We start from the raw sequence: 21390 nt of genomic DNA, 5'->3' as shown, positions 1-21390 counted from the left end.
AATTCAGTTGAGTCGTTCTTGAGAATTTGACTCAAAATATATAAAAAAGTGTATGAATGATAAATGATTGTTTTGGAGCTGGTCCACAGGAATTTCACTACCTTGCAACTCCTGGATCCTGTATAATGTGAGGTGAAAACACAGCTCATTTCACTCTATTAAACAACCCCAGCTAACAATGACTTTAATTCAGCTTGCACTGAATTTGAACTAGCCCTATAGGCAAGAAAGGTCCCTTGTCTTATTACAAGTTTCACATGCTATCCTTGCTGGATCCTATTTCTAATTTTTATCAGACTGAATGAAACATAAAGAGAGAGTGATTTATGGTTATCTGACATATCGCCTAATCACTCCAAGGAGTGTTCATACACATTTTGTGTTCACTTTATAAGGTGTAAATGACGATACATGATGGAATCCAAGTGACAAATAGAGCTGTACTCTTCTGCTATGTGTGCTAGAACACAAGGACTGGGGAGTCCTGTCAGTGCATGTTCTTACAAACACAAATCCACTCCAGTCTAAAAGTCAGCATTATCAACAAACTACTAAAAAAATAAGAACCATGTCTGTAACAGGAATATCCAGTTACTGGGATGTAGTTAAACTGCTATGATAACCTACTGAAGTTTAAATTAGTGTTTTTATTAGTACATAAGAGCCCATTAGGACTGGAACATTCATTATTTAAACAGAATAACTGATGCTGTTAGCTTTAACTGAAAATGCCTTTTCTCAAAGAGCCAGGACATCTATACAGCAACTTTCTTAATTCAATGATATATAGTTGAGTGTTGCTGCTAGTGCCTGAAGATTTAAGAACTTATCATAAAATGCCCTTGAAATTGCTCCCTGGTAGCTTGCTCATCCTTCACAAAGCCCTGTGCAAAGAGCAGAAACATGCACGTGTGTATGGTGTAAGAGAGGCACACGCACAGAGGGGGAAAGAGCTCTTAATCAACAGGATAGCAAAGCCTTGATACATAGGTGCAAAAGATTCCCATGTGCCCAGAAATTATTTGGCACATTCCTAGTTATTTCCCTCATCAGACCTTCTCGAGGATTGCAATTAAAAATCGTAATCTTTTTAGCATGTACAAACCTCCCCAAGGCTAGAAGCGCTATGTATTGAGTATGATTGTGATTATTTGGCAGCTATTCATAGACAACACATTAATTTATGGAAACTGGATGAAACTTGAGGAGTGCAATCATTAGGGACACATAAGAAATCGAAAGCTTTCCTCAATGATACTGACCTTTTTACTACTATGATTAGGGGCAAGATGAATTCTATTATCTCCTTCATCACCCCTCTTACTGTCTTTTTAGTCATTGTATACAACGATGTCATTAAACTTGCATTTTCAAAGGGATATAAAAATAACTTACTTTACAGGAATGTTTCTCAATTTTGTCTTTTCGGCAGCCTGTAAACACAAGAGGGGTGGGGGAAACAAATCATTAAGCAAGAGCCACACCAAAGCAAGCAAACATCAGCTCACGGGAGCTCTTCACCAGCAATATCCCAGGCTGTGGGACCATTCAGAGAGATAGTGCTGAGTCTGAAATGCTCCTGCTCCAGTTTGTTTATTTTTAATGGCCACCAGTCTTTAGCAACCGCTCATTCAGGGCTGTTACTTCATTTCTCACTCTGAGGTTTGGCCCCTTTGTCACAAGCTATCTGTCCCTATCAGGAGCAAGAACAACAACAGGAAGAAATAGAGGGAAGAACGGATTCCATTTCCAAAACTGTTTTTATTCACCAGCAACAGAAAAGGGCAAGAGATGACCAAATGTTCAGATCAATTTCCTCTTGTGAAACCTTTGAGAAAACACACTCCAAATCATCTAAATGAGTAAATCTTTGGGCCCCTCGGCCTGCACCACCTCAGACATGGAGCCTGGTTCCAGTTTATTGCTGAACCCATTGATCTGTGTACAGTCCATTTATCATTCATGAAAAGAGCCAGTGATCTTCACAGTATATTAGAAGAAACAACTCAGATCATCTGTCAACGGCCCTCTTATTTCTGTTTCCCTCTCCACGGGGATTTCATCTCCTTCGATTCTTCTTGAATTAAAATGTTGCTAAGCAACACAGCTGGGGGCGCCGACGGCAGCGCCGCGCCAGTCTATCTCACTGGTTAAGCCGCTCGAGATGTTACGGGAGACTTTTCCCTTTAATGCTTCTCTGGCATAATTATGTAATCTGAACCGACCTTGCATCCCACTCTTGTTTTGTTCGGAATAGGTAAATAATATTTTAAAGGAAGAGGGCTGGAAATACCACTGGCAGAAAAAGCTAGTGTTGTATAATTTCGGAGAATTCCTCCTGGTGTTTGCAGAACAAGGCTGTAATGGATTTAAATGTGGAAAGTGGTCAGATGGTTGGTGAGATTACAAGCACAGAGAGTAAGAAAGGCAGAATTAAGACAACTGATCCATAAACCCATTATAGAAAGGAAAGTTTTAGTGCCTAATTACCTCCAGAGGTATTTTTACAAAGCCTGCCGACATTTAGGAGAAGGGTTATGATGAGGAACTTTAACCTCTGCTATACTTAGGGATGGAAATAAAATGGTTCCTACATAGAAAGTGTGAATATTAGTGGTTCAGAAAAATGCTCATATAAGCCCTTGACAAATTAAATCCTTTATGAAAAATTATGAACTTTTGAAACCTCTGGGATTTGCACAACTGGGCTCCAAATTTTGCCAGAATGAATTTTCCCATGAACTCTATGATGGGGCTAGTTTTTCAAAATACTTGCTGTTTTGGCACTTTTGCCTCCCATCATAGCAAAGGTAATATCTGCATTTAAATCCATGAAAATCCCTAATAATAAGTTTAAAATTTGGGAGAAAGAATGAGAGCTTCTGAGAGCTTGAATGGTGCAACGGCAATCCTCTGGGCTGGCTCCCAGCTTGCAAAGAAAAATGTGTTTGCTTCATTTGGATTATATTTTCCATCTAAAGAATAAATCAACGAATGCATGATAGGAATCAATTACATTAATTGTACAGTAGGGGTGCTAAATAAAACACTTAAACCTCAGGAAATGCTCAACTTCAGATTGCACAAGTAATTGAGAGAAACCCAGGCCTAATTATGCCTTCTCAAACAAGCTTATGATGAAATGGGGTCCCTGTCTCAGTGAGATAATGTGATTGTGTCTCTTTCCAATAGATCTCTGCAAATGCAGACTCAGAAGCATGCCATTAAGAAACTTACTAAGTAATAAACTACACGTAACAACACACAAATGCTTCATTTAAAACTGAAACACCATCAAAAATGGCATTTCAGTTTCCCAAACTTTTCACTAAATTTTTTTTCCCATCCTGCAGGAAAAAAATAATATTTTTAAAGCTCAAAAACATTCTTCCACAATGTCAGAATAGCTGGACCTTAACAATTCTGAGTTCAAGCATGTGAAACTTGCATCTAAATCAAGGTTTTCCCTGAATTATTCAAAAAATCACTACAGAAAAACATGTATCAAAATACAGATAAAGAAGAGGAAACAGCAGAGAGGAGAGTGTCTAGGATCACAAGTAAATAATGATAATGCAGTTGATTTAATACAAAGTACAGCAGAATATATTCTGGAGAGCACATGCATGATGGTGTGAGCTAAACTGTTTACATGAAAGATTAAAGAAGATGAAGATATTTCAGAGAGTGAGAACTGGCAATGTCAAAGTCACAGAATATTAAAGAGCAGAGTCTAAACTGTATGTTTGATTTTTGACCACTTAGCTATGTCTATCACAACTATTTGCCCTGAAAGAAAGGTAGCAGTTTCAGGAAGAAAGAACTATAGATATATTTTGTTTTCTTGGACTGTGAACATTTTAGCACATGTCTTTCCCTAGATTTTTACATGGAGAATTTCTACCTTTTTTTTTTTCCTTTGTTACCAGAAAATCACACTTTCCCAACTCTTAAGAAAAGGCACATGCTGAAGGAACAGTGTCCTTCACACACATGCTTGCTTATACAAAACTGAAAAACCATTGCAAGTGCTCGGGTTAATCTACATGCCAGCCCAGTTTAATGTTGGATCATCAGATAACTGGTCCTTTCCTATTACAAGGGATTGACTTTGAGTGGGATCATGGTGATGTTAAACACAGCACACAGTATGTCAGGGATTCCATCTGAGAAAGAAATGCAGGATCTGTCCTTCTGTTTTTATTTGTCTTGTAGGTGTTGCTCATTCATTTTTCAAAGTGTATTTGTTGTGATATCATGAGCATGCCCAGTGGCAGAAGATAAAGGAAGGCAAAATCAAAGTGACATTGAGTAACTCTACACATTAAGCTTTGATGCAGAAACATATTGTTTGAAAATATTTGGTGTGCAGCAGGTCTGTCAATTAGAGCTAATTATTTTTCTCTGATCAGGAAGAATGCAATCGTGTTTTAGGCAGGTTTCTTTGAAATGTACGTCTTTTATATAACTTCATTATAGGAAAATACTTCTTCCAAATTACTTCTTTTCTCGACTGCTTAGCTATTGACTCAAATTGTCTGTGTTGAGTAGTTCTCTCAGCTTTGATAATTAACTTTTGATCATTACTGAATTTAGCAGCTCTAGTCAGATGTGTTCATAGCCATCCTCCTCAACTATTTTAGTGTTCATCGCCTTTAATCTTTGAACAAAATGATCTCATTGAGCCTCCATCAGCCTTGCTACTCAGTTAATAATTCCTGTTTCTTATCTTCACGACTGAGTTTGATTTGTTTTAGACTTGATGCAAGCTTTTGATTATTAATTTAAGATAGTTCAAAGACAAACATGTTTTAAGAGTTATTTTTTAAATCTTATATTCCTGGGCCTTTACAAGTAAGAAACTGGTTTTAACTTCACAATGACTCCTAAACTTCATGTATGAAAAGTACTATCTAGAAACAGAACAGGTGGGAGGTCCCTAGACCCCCATATGTGTGCCCTGAGTGACAGATGCTGCTGCCAAGGATTGAAATGAAATTGGACTGGTATAATGTAGTATTTCAATGGGTGTTAGGAGAATTACATCATGGGACCTTTACTAATTTTGAGCCTGAAAACATGCATTAAAATAATTTAGGATGATTAGAAAATGGAAGTCACAGTGAACCAGACAATCATTCTACTTTAATTTGTAATTTTCTTCTGACTTTTTTTTTTAACAATTATGGCCTCTGAATAATTGTGCTTCTGCTCCCTAAGACCTTATTTCAACAGCTGACTCCAGTGTTGAATAAGAAGGAAGAAGATGAGGAATGTGTGAAAAGCAGTAAGACACAGAGGCTCACCTGTCAGAGAATTTTTGCTCAGGGATGTTTTACCCTGATTCTTGCAGCTGTGAATGACTCCTACCTCTACACCTGATGCTAGTTGTTTCTTTTACCATTAGCTGAAGAGGCACCTGCACTGTGCTGTTTATTCTGTAGTGTGGATTTACCCATCAACTTACTTTGTTAGAAGGTATTTAATTATTACACAAAAGATTAAACACAGGAATAAGCACAAACTACTTCTAGATTGTGAACAAGGACTGCAAAATGTGAAAATGATGCTTTTATTCATCACTATCATCACTATCTGACTGGCTTTCAGATTGCATGAACCAGGAAAAGTATTCCAGTCAGTACAACTTTCTTACATCACAAAGGGAAGATGAATGAACTGACAAGAGGATGACTCAAAAATAACCAAGTAAAATAGTTGGTATCTGCAAAATGCAAATTATATTTTTGGTGAAGTTACAGCCAAAGGGTCTGCTATCCAAAGAAAAGATGTATTTTCCATTGCATAACTGAAAATCCAGAATTTTCATTGAAAACTATTTGATTTTGAGGAAGTGAGATTAGACAAAAATTTTTTTCCAAGAATGCCCCCTCACCCTCTTGATTCAGAAGCACTAGTGAGCCAGCTAAGAAGGCAATTGCTGAGTCTCAAAGTATCTCGTAGAGTGAGACAGATGACACTTCATGCCATTGAATGTGTTGGCAGAAGAGGGCAGGCCTTCATGCTCAAACTTTCCCCCTTTATCCAGGAGCTGCTGCAACTCTAACTCAGGTTTATTTCCCAGTTTCTAACCAGCTCTGCCTGCTTGGGTGAACAGCCAAGTGACTATACAAGTAAGTTTACAATCCACCACACTCTTCTGTGCTGTAGGTATAAAAGAGACTCCTCAGAGACTCAATTCAACAGTACAGTAAAAACAAAGATACTTTCCACATTAGTTAAGTTTTACATATATAGTTTGTATCTTCTCCTAGGCTATAATTTATTTTGGAAATTATATCATTATTTATACATAATGCCTCCTCTATGATCCTAAGTAACCAGATGAGAACAACAACTGATCAACTGTGCAGTGCTCTGATTCTCTGATGATACAGTTGGTGCTAAACACAGTTGGACTTCCTCTGGAGGAGGAGAATATGGTGTGCAGCAAACAAACCATCCAGAATTGTGCTGGGAAGCAGAAAGCCAAAACCCAAGGCCTGAAGGATCAGTGTGTGTATGTATAAATATGTGTGCTGTGTTCCTCATTTTTTTTTTTATTCTTTACTTCATTGGTTACTGTCACCAGATGACACAAGGAAAAACGACGCACCACAGCTTTGGTCATGATGAAGAGACTAATTTATTTTTTCTGACTCCAATCTTTTATAGTTCTCAAAAGGTGCCAGTGGATTGCAGGGTGAACGTGCCACCTCTCCAACGACACTGGACAAACTACCTGTACATCAAATTTCTCCGCCTCTATGAAAGAATGCAAAACAATAGGTTGTTTACAGAAAGTTGTGTGGGAAAGTTCTCTACAAGAATGTAAACTCAGATGGCTTTAGAAAACTCTTGATAACCAGGGCGACAGGTTACACTCTCCTCTACCTGTCCCCTAATGTCAACAGAGGAGGTTGTATTTCTTTCTTGCTGATTGCCTTTGACAAGAAGTTGGCAACCTTGCATTTGAGATTCTGTGTGTGATGTTCCCAGTCATTCTCACCTCGAGGACAAAAAGGCCAATGTTACTGTATCTAGGACCAAAAACAATGGAAAAGATACTGTCCTCCTCATGTCATAGTTTTAAAAATGAGTATATTTCCCTCAGGATTCAAATGTGTGGAATGGATTAGCCAAAAACCATTTTTTTTTAATATCAAGTCACCAAGCATGTGGTATCAGCAAATCAGAATGGTTCACTGAGTCCTTGCTGTGTATGAACCACAGAGAGCTCCCATCACTGCTTTGAGCAATGCAGTAACCTTCATGGCTTCACAGAGAGATGCTCAGGAGTGCTTGAAATACTGAAAATTTCATTTCAATTGTTGCAGTGGAGGTTGGGTAAAACAAAACAAAACAAAAAAGTTTAAGTGACCAAATGCAAACCAGTCTGTCTGTGGTTTAGGAGTCACCTTCATCCCTGATGAACATGAACTAGTTTTAATTGAACAACAACACAGATAAATTTGGGCTTCTCTCAGCAGTTTTTTCCAAAACCCTTTTTTCCATCAGTGTAATGGTGTAAATCAAACTAAGAAAGTGTGCAATAACAAATGTGGCCACTTCCAATTCCTGAAGAACTATTCTATACTTTTTTTTTTAAACAGAAAAAAGAGCTACACACACTCTGAGTGCACACCATACTCTGAGGAGTGCTCGGCTGCTTGTGTAGACAATATCTGAGTAGGTTTTAAATTAGCCAGTGTGGGTACTGTGAAGATTGTTGCTCTCACCACACAGGGTTTAGTTTACTCAGCGTCTTTGGTGAACTTTGCAATAGAAACTGTTACAGCTATCTGTCAGCGAGCGGCCCTACTGCAAAGATAACTCACATAACATGTTTGCTTATTTTAGGACTTCAATACTAATGTACCTTGACCAAAGAGGCTTGAAACAGTGTCTTCCTTTCCCATAAAAATGCTCTTGATGAGAAGCCACTATATGTACCTAATTTTGAGTCCTCAATCCAACAAAGGAGAAATTGTAACATGACATTAAAAATTCTGATTCTGCTTTTGCAGTCCTAAGAATCATTGTAACCTACCCCAGGTGACTCTGCTTTGTCAGGGGAGTTGGACTAGGTGACCTCCTGAGATCCCTCCCAACCCTGGAATTCTGTGATTGTCAAGTTAATTTAACAATGCTAATCAATGTCTCATAAAACATAGCAAATATAAGTGTTCTTACAATACCAACTATGGCAGAGAATGGAACTCTTTCTAGAGCTAGACCTGATTTTTTGTAAGAATTGTTTTATTTGGAAAACAACTATACATCCCTGGTGACAGAAATTTGGAAAACTGTACTGAATGGTCCATTTTTAAGAAAAAAAGATCCACACTGAAATTGTGGTTTGAAACACCATTTCCTGGAAATTAATTTGTTACAAATTGATCACAAATGACCAAAGCTTAGTGGATGATAATCCTATTAGGAAAATATAAAATATCTATTGGTAACTAAAACTCAGTATTTGCCATTGTCTTATTTACTGATGATTTTTCTAAAATGTGTGTTTGGTTCAACCCTCCAGAAGGCTAACAAATAATAAAAGAATCCATTCCTTACTGGGCTTGCTCCATAGCTGTACTTCATCATGTTAATCACATGATTAAAAAATTGAAAAGGCAGAAGAAATATAAAAAAGGTCAAGAATCATTTATAAGAGAAACAAAAAGTTTTTCCCAAACTTCCTTCAAGGAATAAGCAGCAAAAGGCTTGTTTCAAAGAATATCCTGTGACCTTACTGTCCAGCTGCAGACAGTCACCACAATCTGAGTATTGTTCAGTTTCCCAGTTCTAGCAGGAGAACCATATTTTGTATCCCTGGAACTTACATGAAGAGTGCTGATATTTTGTGGTCTTTTTATTAAGGTCTCTCTGTCTCTCTCTGTAGTTTTAGAGTGCAGTGCCTGATTGTTACTTTCGCAATGTTCACTTGCTCTGCCACAATGGACAGGCAGACACCTCAAGACATGGCCCCTTGTACCCCTGCTCATTTGCAGTTTATGCCCTTAGGTTTCCCTTTGTGATAAAGGCCTTTATCTAATTTCTTTGGAATCCAGCCTATCCTTAGTCTTCCCCTACTTTAAGTAAATTAATAGTTCCCTAGACTTGAGAAGCAAAAGGGCAGAGTCACAGAGTACCAGCAGTGGCAGTGAACTGATGTTGCTGCTGTTCATGCTGCCCATTTATTTCCTGTGCAGGAAATAAAGACTTTGAGGATTTTAATTTATACTGAACATTTCATCTATACTGAATGTTAAATGCATTACAAGCAGACAACAGAGGTAAACACATGTGAAATAACTCTTTGCTGACCTTGGTCTGGTTTAGTACATTGCTAAATTGCACAGTTCCAAAAATTAGACTTAATAGTATTGCCATGAAATTGGGAATTTTGAAAAGCAGGCACACTCTCCATGAGAACACCCTGCTCAAATCAACTGCACTGTCACACTGTGGTCCTGACCTGTCCCTGTGTGCAGGGAGATCTCTTCTGGGAAGATTTGTCCTGCCAGCACAGGACAGAGCACCTACAACCCCAGCAAACCTTTCAGTGGCAGATGAATTCATCCTAAGAAAAACTAAGGTGTTTAGCTTTCATTACTGTTCTCTTTCTGGAATACCTCCAGGGGAGATCAACTTTCACTTCTCTCCTTATTCTGGCTGACAGAGGCTAAGTACTGGATTTATCATGCCCTTTCCAGCACCTACTTTATTGTTTTTCTGGTCACCTATGAGTCCCTCCTTCAGCCTTTTGCTCCCTGTCTCAAACCCAGCACTAGCACCATCCTCTATCAGTGTAAAAAACTCCCAGAAATTCAGATTTTGAAGTTCATAGACAGTTGCTTAGGCTTTTACAGAAGAGCAGTGCTGCAGATGGCCAGTGTAAGAAAACCAGACACTTTCTTCACCAAAATGCTTCACGAGACATTAATGATAAAAATCCCACTCTCCTTTTGAGGAGAAAAGGGAGATAAATGTGTCCTATGTGGTCAGATTAGTGAGTGTTGAGCACTGAGATGGCCTGCAGGTATCACAGACTTCAGATTTATTTTACAGGACAGTATGGCCAAAGCTGGCTTTTCTCTTAGCAGCAACAATGCTGGGGTTGATCAATTCTCTCACCTGCTGCTGCCTCTGCTTTGTTGCGAAAACACTACAGGGCTTTTGCATAAGTAGCATACATAGCAAGAGGCTCTGGCAAAATGTATTTTCCTCATGCTTATAATAAAGACTCCTTTAAAAGAATTGTGTGTGCAACCATGCACACACACACACAGAGTACATGGCCTGTCCTGTGGACTGAAAGCCTCATCTCCCTCTTCTCTCCCACCCCAAAAAGGCTGGCAGATCTCCAACATCAGGCTCTTATGGCTCTACTGAGGAATGACCTCTTTTTAAGTAGTGACAGAGGCATCAGGGGTTCTAAAGCTTCTCTCACACATGAAGTATGTCTTACAGTGGGGCTGACAGAGCTTGGTAGCCTCAGGCTGGTGGCAGAAGTGAACCCAAGAGCAGCCCCTGTTAGAGTGCTGGGGGATTATGGAGTGCCTGCTTACTTGTGGGGAAGAGAGGAGAAGACTTCTTGAAGATGTACATGTAAAACATTTCAGCTAAGGCAGGTCATTCCCACTTTGCTAGGGCTGTCTGCCTGCCAGCATTTCTTTTCCTCTATTTTTTTCTTTACTGTGGTGGTGGGTTATTGACACTGAGCTGCCAGTGTCAAGCCATGGAAACACTTGGAAAAGGTGAAGTGGGAAGGATGGGGTTCCTCCATCTGTGTTGGTCTGGGCAGATGCTGCCCCAGAGCCCAGGCAAGAGCACAGCTCCAAGATCCAGGGGCAAAGTCCTTCTTCTTGATCTGTGCTCCTGTGCACTCTACAGCAACTATTTTTCCTGAGGGTTGTGTTAATCCCCTTCCTCACTGATGGATGACCTCCACAATAACAACATGTGTGCAAAAAAATTACATGTGATTCTGTGAATCTGAACAAGTTAAAAGCTTTTGACAAAACTGTGTGTTTTAGTGGTGTGCTATGTTTTTGCAGAAAGCTCAGCCCAGATCTCAGGGTGGCTACTGAAAGCTTCTGCTGATAATAAACAAATGATATGAACCTACATCATTACCATGTGAATTATAACCTTAGATACATCAGTCATCAAATCTCTTAGTACCAAAGATTTGCCTAATACAAGCTGGAGTATTAACTCACACAGCTGATATCTTGTTGTTTCAACCACTGTTGTGCACAATAAAATAATTTGAATAACAATTAAAATGGACTGAGGTAGCAAGAAGGGACATATATCCATGAAAGGATTTTTCATGGTTAGAGACTGACAAGGTTGGAGAATGACTGTATTATCCTAATAGCTTCTGTTTTCATTAATGGCTTAATGAAAACATTTCCCTACAATTATAAAGCATGACTGCAAATCTTAAACCCCGGAATGTGTGTTCTTTATCAAACACACACTGCTGTGTCTACAACTGACGCTGCACCACTCTGGGATTTCAATGGAACCCAATGACAGATAAACTGTTTACATTAAAAGACTCTATCAAAGTTATTTTGCTCCTAGTTTCTTCCTAATCCATCTGATTTTTCTATAGCTTTGACAAGACGACCTCTCTCACTGTGTGTGCAGTATTGATGTCATTACTGAAGAGCTGTTCTTCAGCCTTTCTGCTGATAACAAAGTAAATGGAAATGTAGAGAAACCTTGGGGAAGTAAACAGCTTGTTCAGGATCCAGCTAAAAAATGGGAAAAAATACAACAGGTAAGGATATCTATTGTTACAAGGAAAGTGATCACTGTTGCACTTTAAAAATGTTTACATGATATGATGAAGGCAAATTATGCCTTAGAACTTCATAAAATCTAAAAATTTTAACTTGAATAAAAGCATTGAAAGCTCAGCATGTATTATAAAAATTCAAAGCTCAGCCTATGGCTGATTACCTTTTAAGATTCTGGTAAAAAGTCAAACATTTTGAATTTAATTATCTAATAATTACCTACCAAAAAAGAATTATGTTTATATAAAATACAAACAATAGAGCAGGGCCATGGATGACATACATGTCTTGTGTTTCTAGGGTTTTCAGAAAAGTGGCAATCACTAAGGGGAGAAGAAAAAAAATCAAGTATAAAAGAAAAATATCTTATTGATTTGTTCTGCCAAAACCACTACATACATGAAATACTGAAAATGGAGCAGGTCTGTAACTAGTATCAATGTTTCTTTGGTTCAAAAACACACAGAACACTAGCAATGTGCTTTAAATTAAGTACACATTTAAAAGGTTAACAGGACTATTCCTTAGGCAGAAGAACAAAGAGGAACTGGTTAAAGAAAATTGGGTCCACCACAGCTACTTAAAATACTGTATCCAAACACAACTCATTTGGATGCCTTTGAGCTCAAAGCTTATTTGAATTATACAGAGGTGCTTTAGAGAACAAAAATACTAACCTGCATTTTATTTAAGCTCTTTCAGCTGAACTGAGCTACTAATTAAAAATCTTCACTATTCTTCCTAATTTCTGATGTACTTTTTTAACAGAGTAATAAAGCCATCTAAAAACCTGTATCCTTCCTTGGAGAAGAGTGTTAACATTAGCATCTCTGAAGTGCCTTGTCATCTCCTGGTTTTACTAATACCATGTCTGTCATCTGCCTTGATTGTACCTCTTGTAGCCAGTCTGAACATCCTGTGCCATACTGAATGCAATACTGATGCATGTGCCAACTGACAACACCAAGAGAGTTCACAATCCAGGCAATGCTCACCTGTAACAGTACCTCTCAAAAAATACATTAAACAGATGTGTATCTGATATTACAAATATGTGACATAAAAATCTATTGGGTTGGTCAGGGTACATATTAAAAAACTATTCAAGTAGGTCAAATTGTGGATAACTTAAAACTTTAAAGACAGCAATTTTAATAAAACTGTCAATACAATTTTCTTTGTAAAAACATTTGACACTGATTATGCTGCTTATATTGAGAGAGAAACACAAGGTCTATATCTTTAGATCTTTTATTGAACTGTGAGCGCAGCATCAATAACTGCTTCTCAGCTGTAAATGAAAATTGATTCCAGATCTAACCCATCGTTTTCTGTGTGTCTTTAATCCCAAATCACCCACAATGAGATGTGAGAATCAGCATTTTGTCTAAGGGACAAAGCATGTGTCACATGGCCAGCTCCATGTCTGCACTGGAGGCACTGTGGTTGTGTTTACATGTGCAGATGCAGGTGGGTAATGCAGCCCCTCACTGCTGCACCAGAAGGTGGTGACAGGAGTTTGCAGCTGGGGTGGAGTCATTGTAACTGCCTCATGTTCTACTGCAATGACCTACATGGTCCAAAGCTTTACAGATCTGAAATCTGAAGGCACCTGCAACAAACATCCCACTGGGCCTCCTGCAGGTTGCAGCCCAAAGAAATTCACTCAACAATTTCTGCATCAAGCCCACAGCTGCCAGAAGGCTAAAAGGAAAAGAACCTACAAAGTTTCCATGCAATTCGCAGTGGTTTGGCACTAGGAGTTGAATTTGCAGTGTCAGCTCTCAGTTGCTGAAGCCTCTTAAGCCCTCTGGGGTGAAATTGATTCATCATTTTCTTGGTGATATGTTGCTAGGCCATCATCATATGTGCCTTAACCAAAATAAACATAACACTTACATTAAGAAGGGTTCTCCAAATCAGGAGAATTTAGGAGCAATTTCCAGTTACTCAAAATTCTTTTTGAAAAGGGAATGCCAAAACTGGGCAGCATGATCAGTAATAACCTTGCTGATACTACCTGTAGAATAAATACCTTCCATTGACTTCAACCTGGTAGTTCCTATCCTATCCAGAAATGAAGCTCAACTTCTCAGTTACATGACTGAGTGGAGCTATTGTGTGGTTGTGCTCCTCCTCAGCAGTGGGGAGAAAAGGAAGGAGATCTGTAACACCTGAAACAGTACAAGGCCCACAGATCCCTGAGTAAATGCAATACAGTTCATAAATAAGGGTGCTCGTTCATAGGAGTGAGGGAGCAAAACAGAAGAGCTTTGTTTCTTGCAGCCATGTTTCTAACAATTTTCTACTTTGACAAATGAACTACTGCTAGTCTCAGAACACGGGCTGATAGATCAAACTCTCCCCACATTCTACAGACTTTCACTAAAAGTTGCTTTCCAAGTACAGTTATGGATCAGTGTCACTACTGTCCTGTAAAAATTGAAGGGACCATAGGAATTCTCAAAGGAGAAATCCTAGGGCTCCCTGCTGACAACGGTTCCAAAGAATTTTGATTTCCTTAAAATTAGAGTAGAAATAAAGGAAACAAACTTGATTTTTACATACTGTGTTGGGGTTTTTTGAATAAAAGTGAGTAAATACCAGCTCATGCTTCACACTGGCTGCAGGCTTATAGCAGAAAAAATCATAAAGACTGTAAAGAAAATTGTTCCATTTCCTTATAGAAATGCTGCATAAACTTCTAGAACGGTTTTGAGCTAAGACTTTTAATCTTTTCTCTCCCTGCCAGAATGAGCACATGTGTACACCTGAATAACAACAGTCATTTGACTGCAAAATATTTATGTTGAAAAAGCCCTTGAAGTTACTTTTTTGTTGTTTATGTGTCTGACCAGTGGGCCAGATCAACCTTTCTTCCAATTTCCAATCCCCTCTTCTTAAAGAGATGTGGCAGAGGCTGCTGAAGTGCAATGAATGAGAGACGCAGCAGAGTCCTTCTGCTCAGCATTGCAAGGCCTTAGCCTGACAAAAATATAAAGGCAGACACTTATTAATTCAGGAAACCTAAAAAGCTGTGAGCTGTATAATTTTGTCTATACTCTATTTGTAAAGCAAATAGAAGACCATACATATATATGTGGGGTACACAGGAAAGTTCAGGGCATTTAAGAAATGTTCTCAGTGTGCAGTTGTGTCCAGTTACTTTACCTGGAACCCCTAAGGATGCAGGTCAGTTAATAGATGACACCAAATTGGGCAGTCAGTGGTGGGCTTGGTATTGCTCAGTTAAGAGTTAGACTTGATGATCTTAGAAGATACTTTCTAACTGAAATGATTGTATGAAAAAAACCCAAAAAAATTTTGTAAGTAGTACAAAAGTTTGAGAAACTACATGAATGGTCCCTGTGGTGCTCTCTTGTTTGTCTGCAGCCTATGCTGTGACCGTGTTTGGAAAGACACGTGGAGCTTTGGAGCAGTCTGAGGCTTCCTGCAGCTCAGACACATCCCCAGCACAGAAGGGCCCGGGCTGCAGCCCCTGGCCTGGCAGCAGGGACACTGCTCACCCACAGGATGCTGCCTTGGTGAGAGGCACATCCCACACTGACAGCACTGAGGGCTCCAGAGCTGTCAGAACCTCTCTGTGCACTGTGTTCTTCCCTGCTTGGGATTAACACCAGAGATGACATCTGCTCAAGTCATTTGATGTCAGCAAACACTGGCCAAGGCCTTTGCTTCTCCATTCACCAGTGATAAGGGATTTCCTCCTAGCAGTATAAACTGTGTGAATTCAGAACTCTGTAAATTCTACATAAGTCACTAGAAAACTATTACTGTGGGAAAACAACAGTAACTGCTACCTGACAATATATTTCCATTTCTATATTTTAGGCATCTCAGGATCACAATGTCATTTTACAGGACCATTTGGGCAAATTTCCAAACTTGATGGTGTCATTAGTCAACATGTTTGCACAACACTGCATTACACAAGTACAGGATTTTGACCCTTTGGCTTCAGAAGACATTGTGAATCTTGCCAGTGCTAAAAAATACTGACATGTATGACTAAGGGGTCAACTGTCACCAGAAGGTAAATCTTTTCTGGCATGGCCCTAAAGGATGGATGAGGTAGGCTGAAGGAGAACATTTAGGTGGTTTAAAAATAAATAAGAAAGAACAATTGGCCTATAATTAACATTTCCCAGACTGAACAGATGATCTTATGCTGAATTACAGCATTACCTTTCTCTCTATTGCAGACATTTAAACATTTGAGACTATTGCATATATAAAGTGAAGGATGAATTTAACACAAAATTCCATTTTTTTTCTGATAAGAATGTTGAGAATATGAATTTCACCAGCTTTCTTTCCCAGCATTATTCATAAATATTAATTGGGAAGGATAGAGAATGACATGAGCCAGTTTTCTGAAAATGATTCTTCATTAATATCCCAAGTACATGGAGAAACTTTCAGTATTGATTTAGAGCTACATGCTGAGGGCTTTCCCTTTCACAAATGGGAGTCACTGGATTACGGTGGACTCCCAACCCTTTACTCTCTGACTGGGACAAAAACTTACAGACCAAATTTTCTTGCGTGGGCTTGTATAAATGGACTGCAAAGTGCAAACAAACTCTGTAGTTTTGTTGGTGCTCATATGTGGTCCTCTTACACATACTTGGAAAAAGCTCATCAATTCAGAAAATGTGTGCAAAGCAAGGGCAGGCTGTTCCACAGTTAGCTTGGAACAATGGAGAACAGAGATTCAGAACACATTGGCTGTTCCTGGGTGATGCTCTGTGTGGTCTCTAATTCAAAGGTTAATAAGTCATATTTTGGTTTAGTTTAATCCACTTCACGAAGTTAACCAGCAAAACTGAAATACATTCCTGTTTGAGAGTGTTTCCTCTAATAAGAAGGAAGCAAACAAGGTTTAAGCTAATGGATTCTGCAGCACACCAGAATGATTTTCATGCAAATATAGTAAATCAACACACAAACAGATCCAACCAATGAAATAACTTTGTCAGCTGAAATGATCTATGCACTTATATTAGACGTATTTACCTGTTCATTATCATCTTCATCACTGCTGAGTTTTAGATCATCCTCAAGCATTCTGAAAAAAAAAAAGAGGAACAATACAGAATTACATTTAATGAATTAACTTCCTATACAATGGGCCAAATCTACACCTCAGCAAAGTCAAAGGAAAAAACTCTTTCAATTCAACAACAGCAAAACCAGACCTGAGGTAAACAAAGTGATGAATAGTCCATGTATGCATGTATTAGTGCTTCTTTGTGATTCTAGGGAAGAATAAATGACTTTCAGACTTCTCCATCATAAAGTTTGTCAGTCAGCTGCTTTTCATGTCCTTTTATTTCCACATTGTCTCACAGGGATTAGTCCATATACACCTACATGTGTTTCTAAATCAGAAGATAAATTCAGCTCTGAGACTGCTAAAAACTGAGAAAAAGTCATCTATGTTTCATTCTTAGTCTGGGGCACCATCGATTTCCTTTCTGGTACCAATCCCTACCTTATCAAATAGAGAATGCAAAGTGGATAATAGCAAGAAGAGGAGGTGCTTGTTTGAGGTTTGATGGGATCTAACAGTTTTTAGTGTCCAAAGGCAGACCAAACATTTTCCAAGCTGAGAACCTGCCAGTTCATACCCCTATTTTTTTTTTCATTTATTTATATTTTAAAACAGAGAAATCTCACAGGCCTGCACCCTGCCCTTGGTTAAGGGGAAGGAAGCTCCTAAAAGTTGTGGCTGTCCCTATGCCTCCTTCCCTTCCTTTGTCAAAAGAGTTGAATTGCAAATTACTGTATTAACACTCATATGACTTCTTTCAATCCAAGACTTGGGTACAGGAAATTACACGGGGTAAGAAGCCATGTTATTTGCTGCTACAGAGACAGAAGAGCTCTTTCATTTGGGGAGCTCTCTACCTAAAGAGAAGAGCAGTCACCAAATAAGCTCCTGTATAGCTTCCCATATATTCATGCTTTTATCTGAGCTGATAATAATCTGGGCACACTTCTACTTCACACCCATTTCTTCACCTTGACAGACTGTCTTATCACAGGATGACGCACAAATGAATTGGCACATCTCCCCCTGACCTGCTGCAGCAGCCATTAAAATCGCAGATCTTCCTTGCTGCCAGCCCCAGCTCCTTTACCCACGGCAGGAGGCTTGCAAATTGCAATTATTGTTTCCTTTCTGCCTTGATGGGGACTGAAGTCTATGATTTTTTACTGTTAGCCTTTAAATAACTCTAGCAATCAATGGATGTTCTGTTAGGAAGGTTTTTTTTTTTTTTTTTTTGTTTGAAGACTACCAGTAAATCATGGAAGCCTCCTGACACATGGAATTTTAAAGAGGGGACAATAATCCCAATGTGGAAATTTTAGAACATTTGAAGCCCTGATGGTGCCTTTGTGAAGGAGATCTTTAAACTGGTTTGTGAGTCCTCTGTCTTCCAGCGACCTCTGTTGTCGGGCAACCCAGTGGTTACAAAGTATCTGGACACAAAACTACCGGTCATTAGCATCCTGATAAATGGCCTCCCCGTAATATGGGAACCCATAAAAGTACCAGTGCAGCATGGATTAAAAAAAATCTCCTAAAACTTAGTATTTGTGGGGGGTTGACCTTGTCTGTATGCCAGGTGCCCACCAAAGCTGCTCAATCTCTCCTCTCCATCTGGACAGGAGAGAGAAAATGTAACAGGAGGCTTGTGGGTTGAGAAAAGGACAGGGAGAGATCACTCAGCAATTACTGTCATGGGCAAAACAGACTCGATTTGGGGAAATCAATTCAAAGTATTGCCAATGAAATCAGAGTAGGACAATGAGAAATAAAACTAAATGATAAAACACCTTCCCCCCACCCTTCCCTTTTTCCTGGGCTGGACTTCACTGACAATTTTCTCTGCCTCCCCGTTCACAGTGGTGCAGGGGGATGGGGGTTACGGTCAGTTCATTGCACATTGTCTCTGCATGTTCTTCCTCCTCAGGGGAAGAACTCCTCCCATGCTTCCCCTCTTCTTCCAGCATGGAGTCCCTCCCACACGGCCAGCCCCTCATGAACTTCTTCAACTTGGCCTTCCTCCAGGTTGCAGCTCTTCAGGAACCATTCCAGAGTGTGTCTCTTCTGTGGGTACATCCTCCAGGCACAGGCTGCTCCAGTGTGGGTCCCCCATGGGGTCACAAGTGCTGGCAGCAAACCTGCTCCAGCGCAGGCTTCTCTCTCTACCAGAACACCAGCACAGTCTTCCCATGGGGTCACAGGCTGCTTTGGGCATCCCCCTGCTCTGGCATGGGCTCCTCCCTGGGCTGCAGCGGGATCCCTGCTGCCCAGGACCCCCATGTGCTGCAGGGGCACAGCTGCCTCTCCATGGGCAGCACCAGGGGCTGCAGGGGAACCTCTGCTCTGGCACCTGGAGCACCTCTGCCCCTCCTTCTGCACTGACCTGGCTGTCTGCAGGGCTGTTTCTCTCACAGACTCCTATTCCTCTCTTCCAGCTGCTGTTGCACAGCAGTTTTTTTCCCTTTCTAAAATCTGTTATGCCAGAGGCACTGCTGCTGTCACTGCTGGGCTCAGCCTTGGCCGGTGGCAGGTCCAGCCTGGAGGTTGGCAATGGCTCTGCTGCAAGTGGCAGAAGCTTCTGGCAGCTTCTCAAAGAAGCCACCCCTGCAGCCCCCTGCTGCCAAAACCTTGCCATTCAAACCCAATACTCAATTTTTCAGGGATATTAATCTATAGAGGCCTGGACTTTGGTGATGAACAGAAACTTTTAATGCTGTTTATCTAGCAGACACATTCATTTGTTTCCCCAGAGCCATTACTTGCTGTGCCATTCTCAATGTATCGCTGTGCCTTGATCTATCCACAGTCCCTGATTGTTATCTGCAAGTCTCATTACACCAAAAGGACAATACCCCCAGGAAACCGAGACCATTTTCATACAGGACTATATCATTCTGACTCTTAACTCTAATTCAATCCTACACTCCTGCTTTTAAACCTACATTTCACTTTAATGTGTAAATTATCCACTGCTTTAAAGAATCACTGCTAGATAATGCATTCTATTGTTATTTTTTAATGCAGATTTAAGTGGATATAATGCAAAGATCATGAATGAAACCCAAAGGGTGGTATGTTTTCTTTCTTCCAGCTATTGGGTGGTTTGGGTTTTAGTGGGTGTTTTTTTGGTTTTTTTTTTTCATTTGTTACGTGTTGAATTCCTTTTTGACATACCCTGGTAGAAATAAACCAAAAAGGACAAAAGAAATTCCATATTGGATAAATGGAAAGAACAAAAAAGAAAACATAAAAAAGATAAATGGATACACTTACTAAACTAACCCTACAGCCATCTAAAATGGCTGATTAATAACTGTCCTCATACAGCCTACACTGCAGATACTTTCTAACAAGTACAGTAAGCACAAGACATGTTTATTGAATACTGAAAAATATAAAATTGATATAAAACATGATTAGTAGGAAGGACAACTGTTAGAGTTGGTTTCAGAGAAACTAAATTTGCAGGATTTATGAGTTCCCTTCAAGAGACTAATAGATGTTTAGACAACTAGAGAGAGGAAAAAATTGGATTTTGGCATTTCTTTAGCAGTTCCAAGCTTATCACTTGGGATATATAATTCTTCTTAGCCTGTTCTGCTAAATGAAGAATATGTCATCCCATTCAGTTCCAAAACTCAAAGCTTAAACAACTAAACCTACCAGCTTCTAAAATGCATCACACTCTTCTGGCAGATGGAATAATTAAAGAGAAACTGAGTATAGTATCAACCAGAAATATATGGTAGCCAGAGAAGTGAGGAAATAAATTAGAAATATACAGTACATGCAAATGTAGAATGCTGAACATTTCAAATAACCTGCTCCTAGAGAATATTGGTTAGAAAAAGTAGTATTTTACAGAACACAAAGGACTAGATGGTGTTCCACAATTTTAGAATGTGCTTAATATTCTGAAGACATGGGTCACAGTAGCTTGTACTGTTTAATGTTTCCATTAACTCTCATTTATAAGCAAGTACCATCTGATTGCACTCAAAGCTCAATAAGGACTTTTTAAGATTGCCAGCAACCTTAATTCAAGGTGACTATTTCACTATCATATCTAGAAAGGTATTTTAGCTTCAAAGCCTTGAGACAGAAGAGTTCTGTATCTATAGCTCTCCAAAACACTGTCTGGATGGTCTGAACGTGAAATTAGGCACTCTCGAGTGAGAGGTCCATCTAAATACCCATATGATCTATTCTGCTCTATGTAATTGTTCACCTCAGAAGCACCCAGACTGGAGATTAAAGAGCATATTTGTTATTAAGATCAGGACAGCTATTAATAAAGGCCAATTTGGAGGCTATGTTAAAATTACAATGAATGCTGCCAATGAGGGCAAATCAAAGAGAAAACTGCCTGTATCAGAAAGCTACCTCCAGGGGTGTTATGAATTCATTTTATTTCCTATTCTTCTCTGACCCAGCTGACATTATTATTGAATATACATGTACTTGTTTGTCTTTTCATCCATAGCTAATGCAAAACACCACTTT

At 39.4% G+C, this 21390-nt stretch overlaps 1 protein-coding gene across 5 annotated transcripts in view; it reads right to left on the bottom strand.

Annotated features, from left to right (window-relative positions):
• Positions 1-21390, bottom strand: part of AFF2 (ALF transcription elongation factor 2) — a 359389-nt gene that overhangs the window by 79390 nt on the left and 258609 nt on the right. For all 5 annotated transcript variants that reach the window (XM_053989974.1, XM_053989970.1, XM_053989973.1 and 2 more), the window contains exons 8-9: positions 16851-16902; positions 1396-1433 (exon numbers count right to left, since the gene is read on the bottom strand). In XM_053989974.1, the coding sequence (XP_053845949.1) occupies positions 1396-1433; positions 16851-16902 (90 nt within the window). The remainder of the gene's footprint in view (positions 1-1395; positions 1434-16850; positions 16903-21390) is intronic.

The sequence above is a fragment of the Vidua macroura genome, chromosome 14 (assembly GCF_024509145.1).
Source record: "Vidua macroura isolate BioBank_ID:100142 chromosome 14, ASM2450914v1, whole genome shotgun sequence".
Lineage (NCBI taxonomy): Eukaryota > Metazoa > Chordata > Aves > Passeriformes > Viduidae > Vidua > Vidua macroura.
The sequence above is the reverse complement of the archived record's forward strand: the minus strand, read 5'-3'. Positions and strand labels throughout refer to the sequence as shown.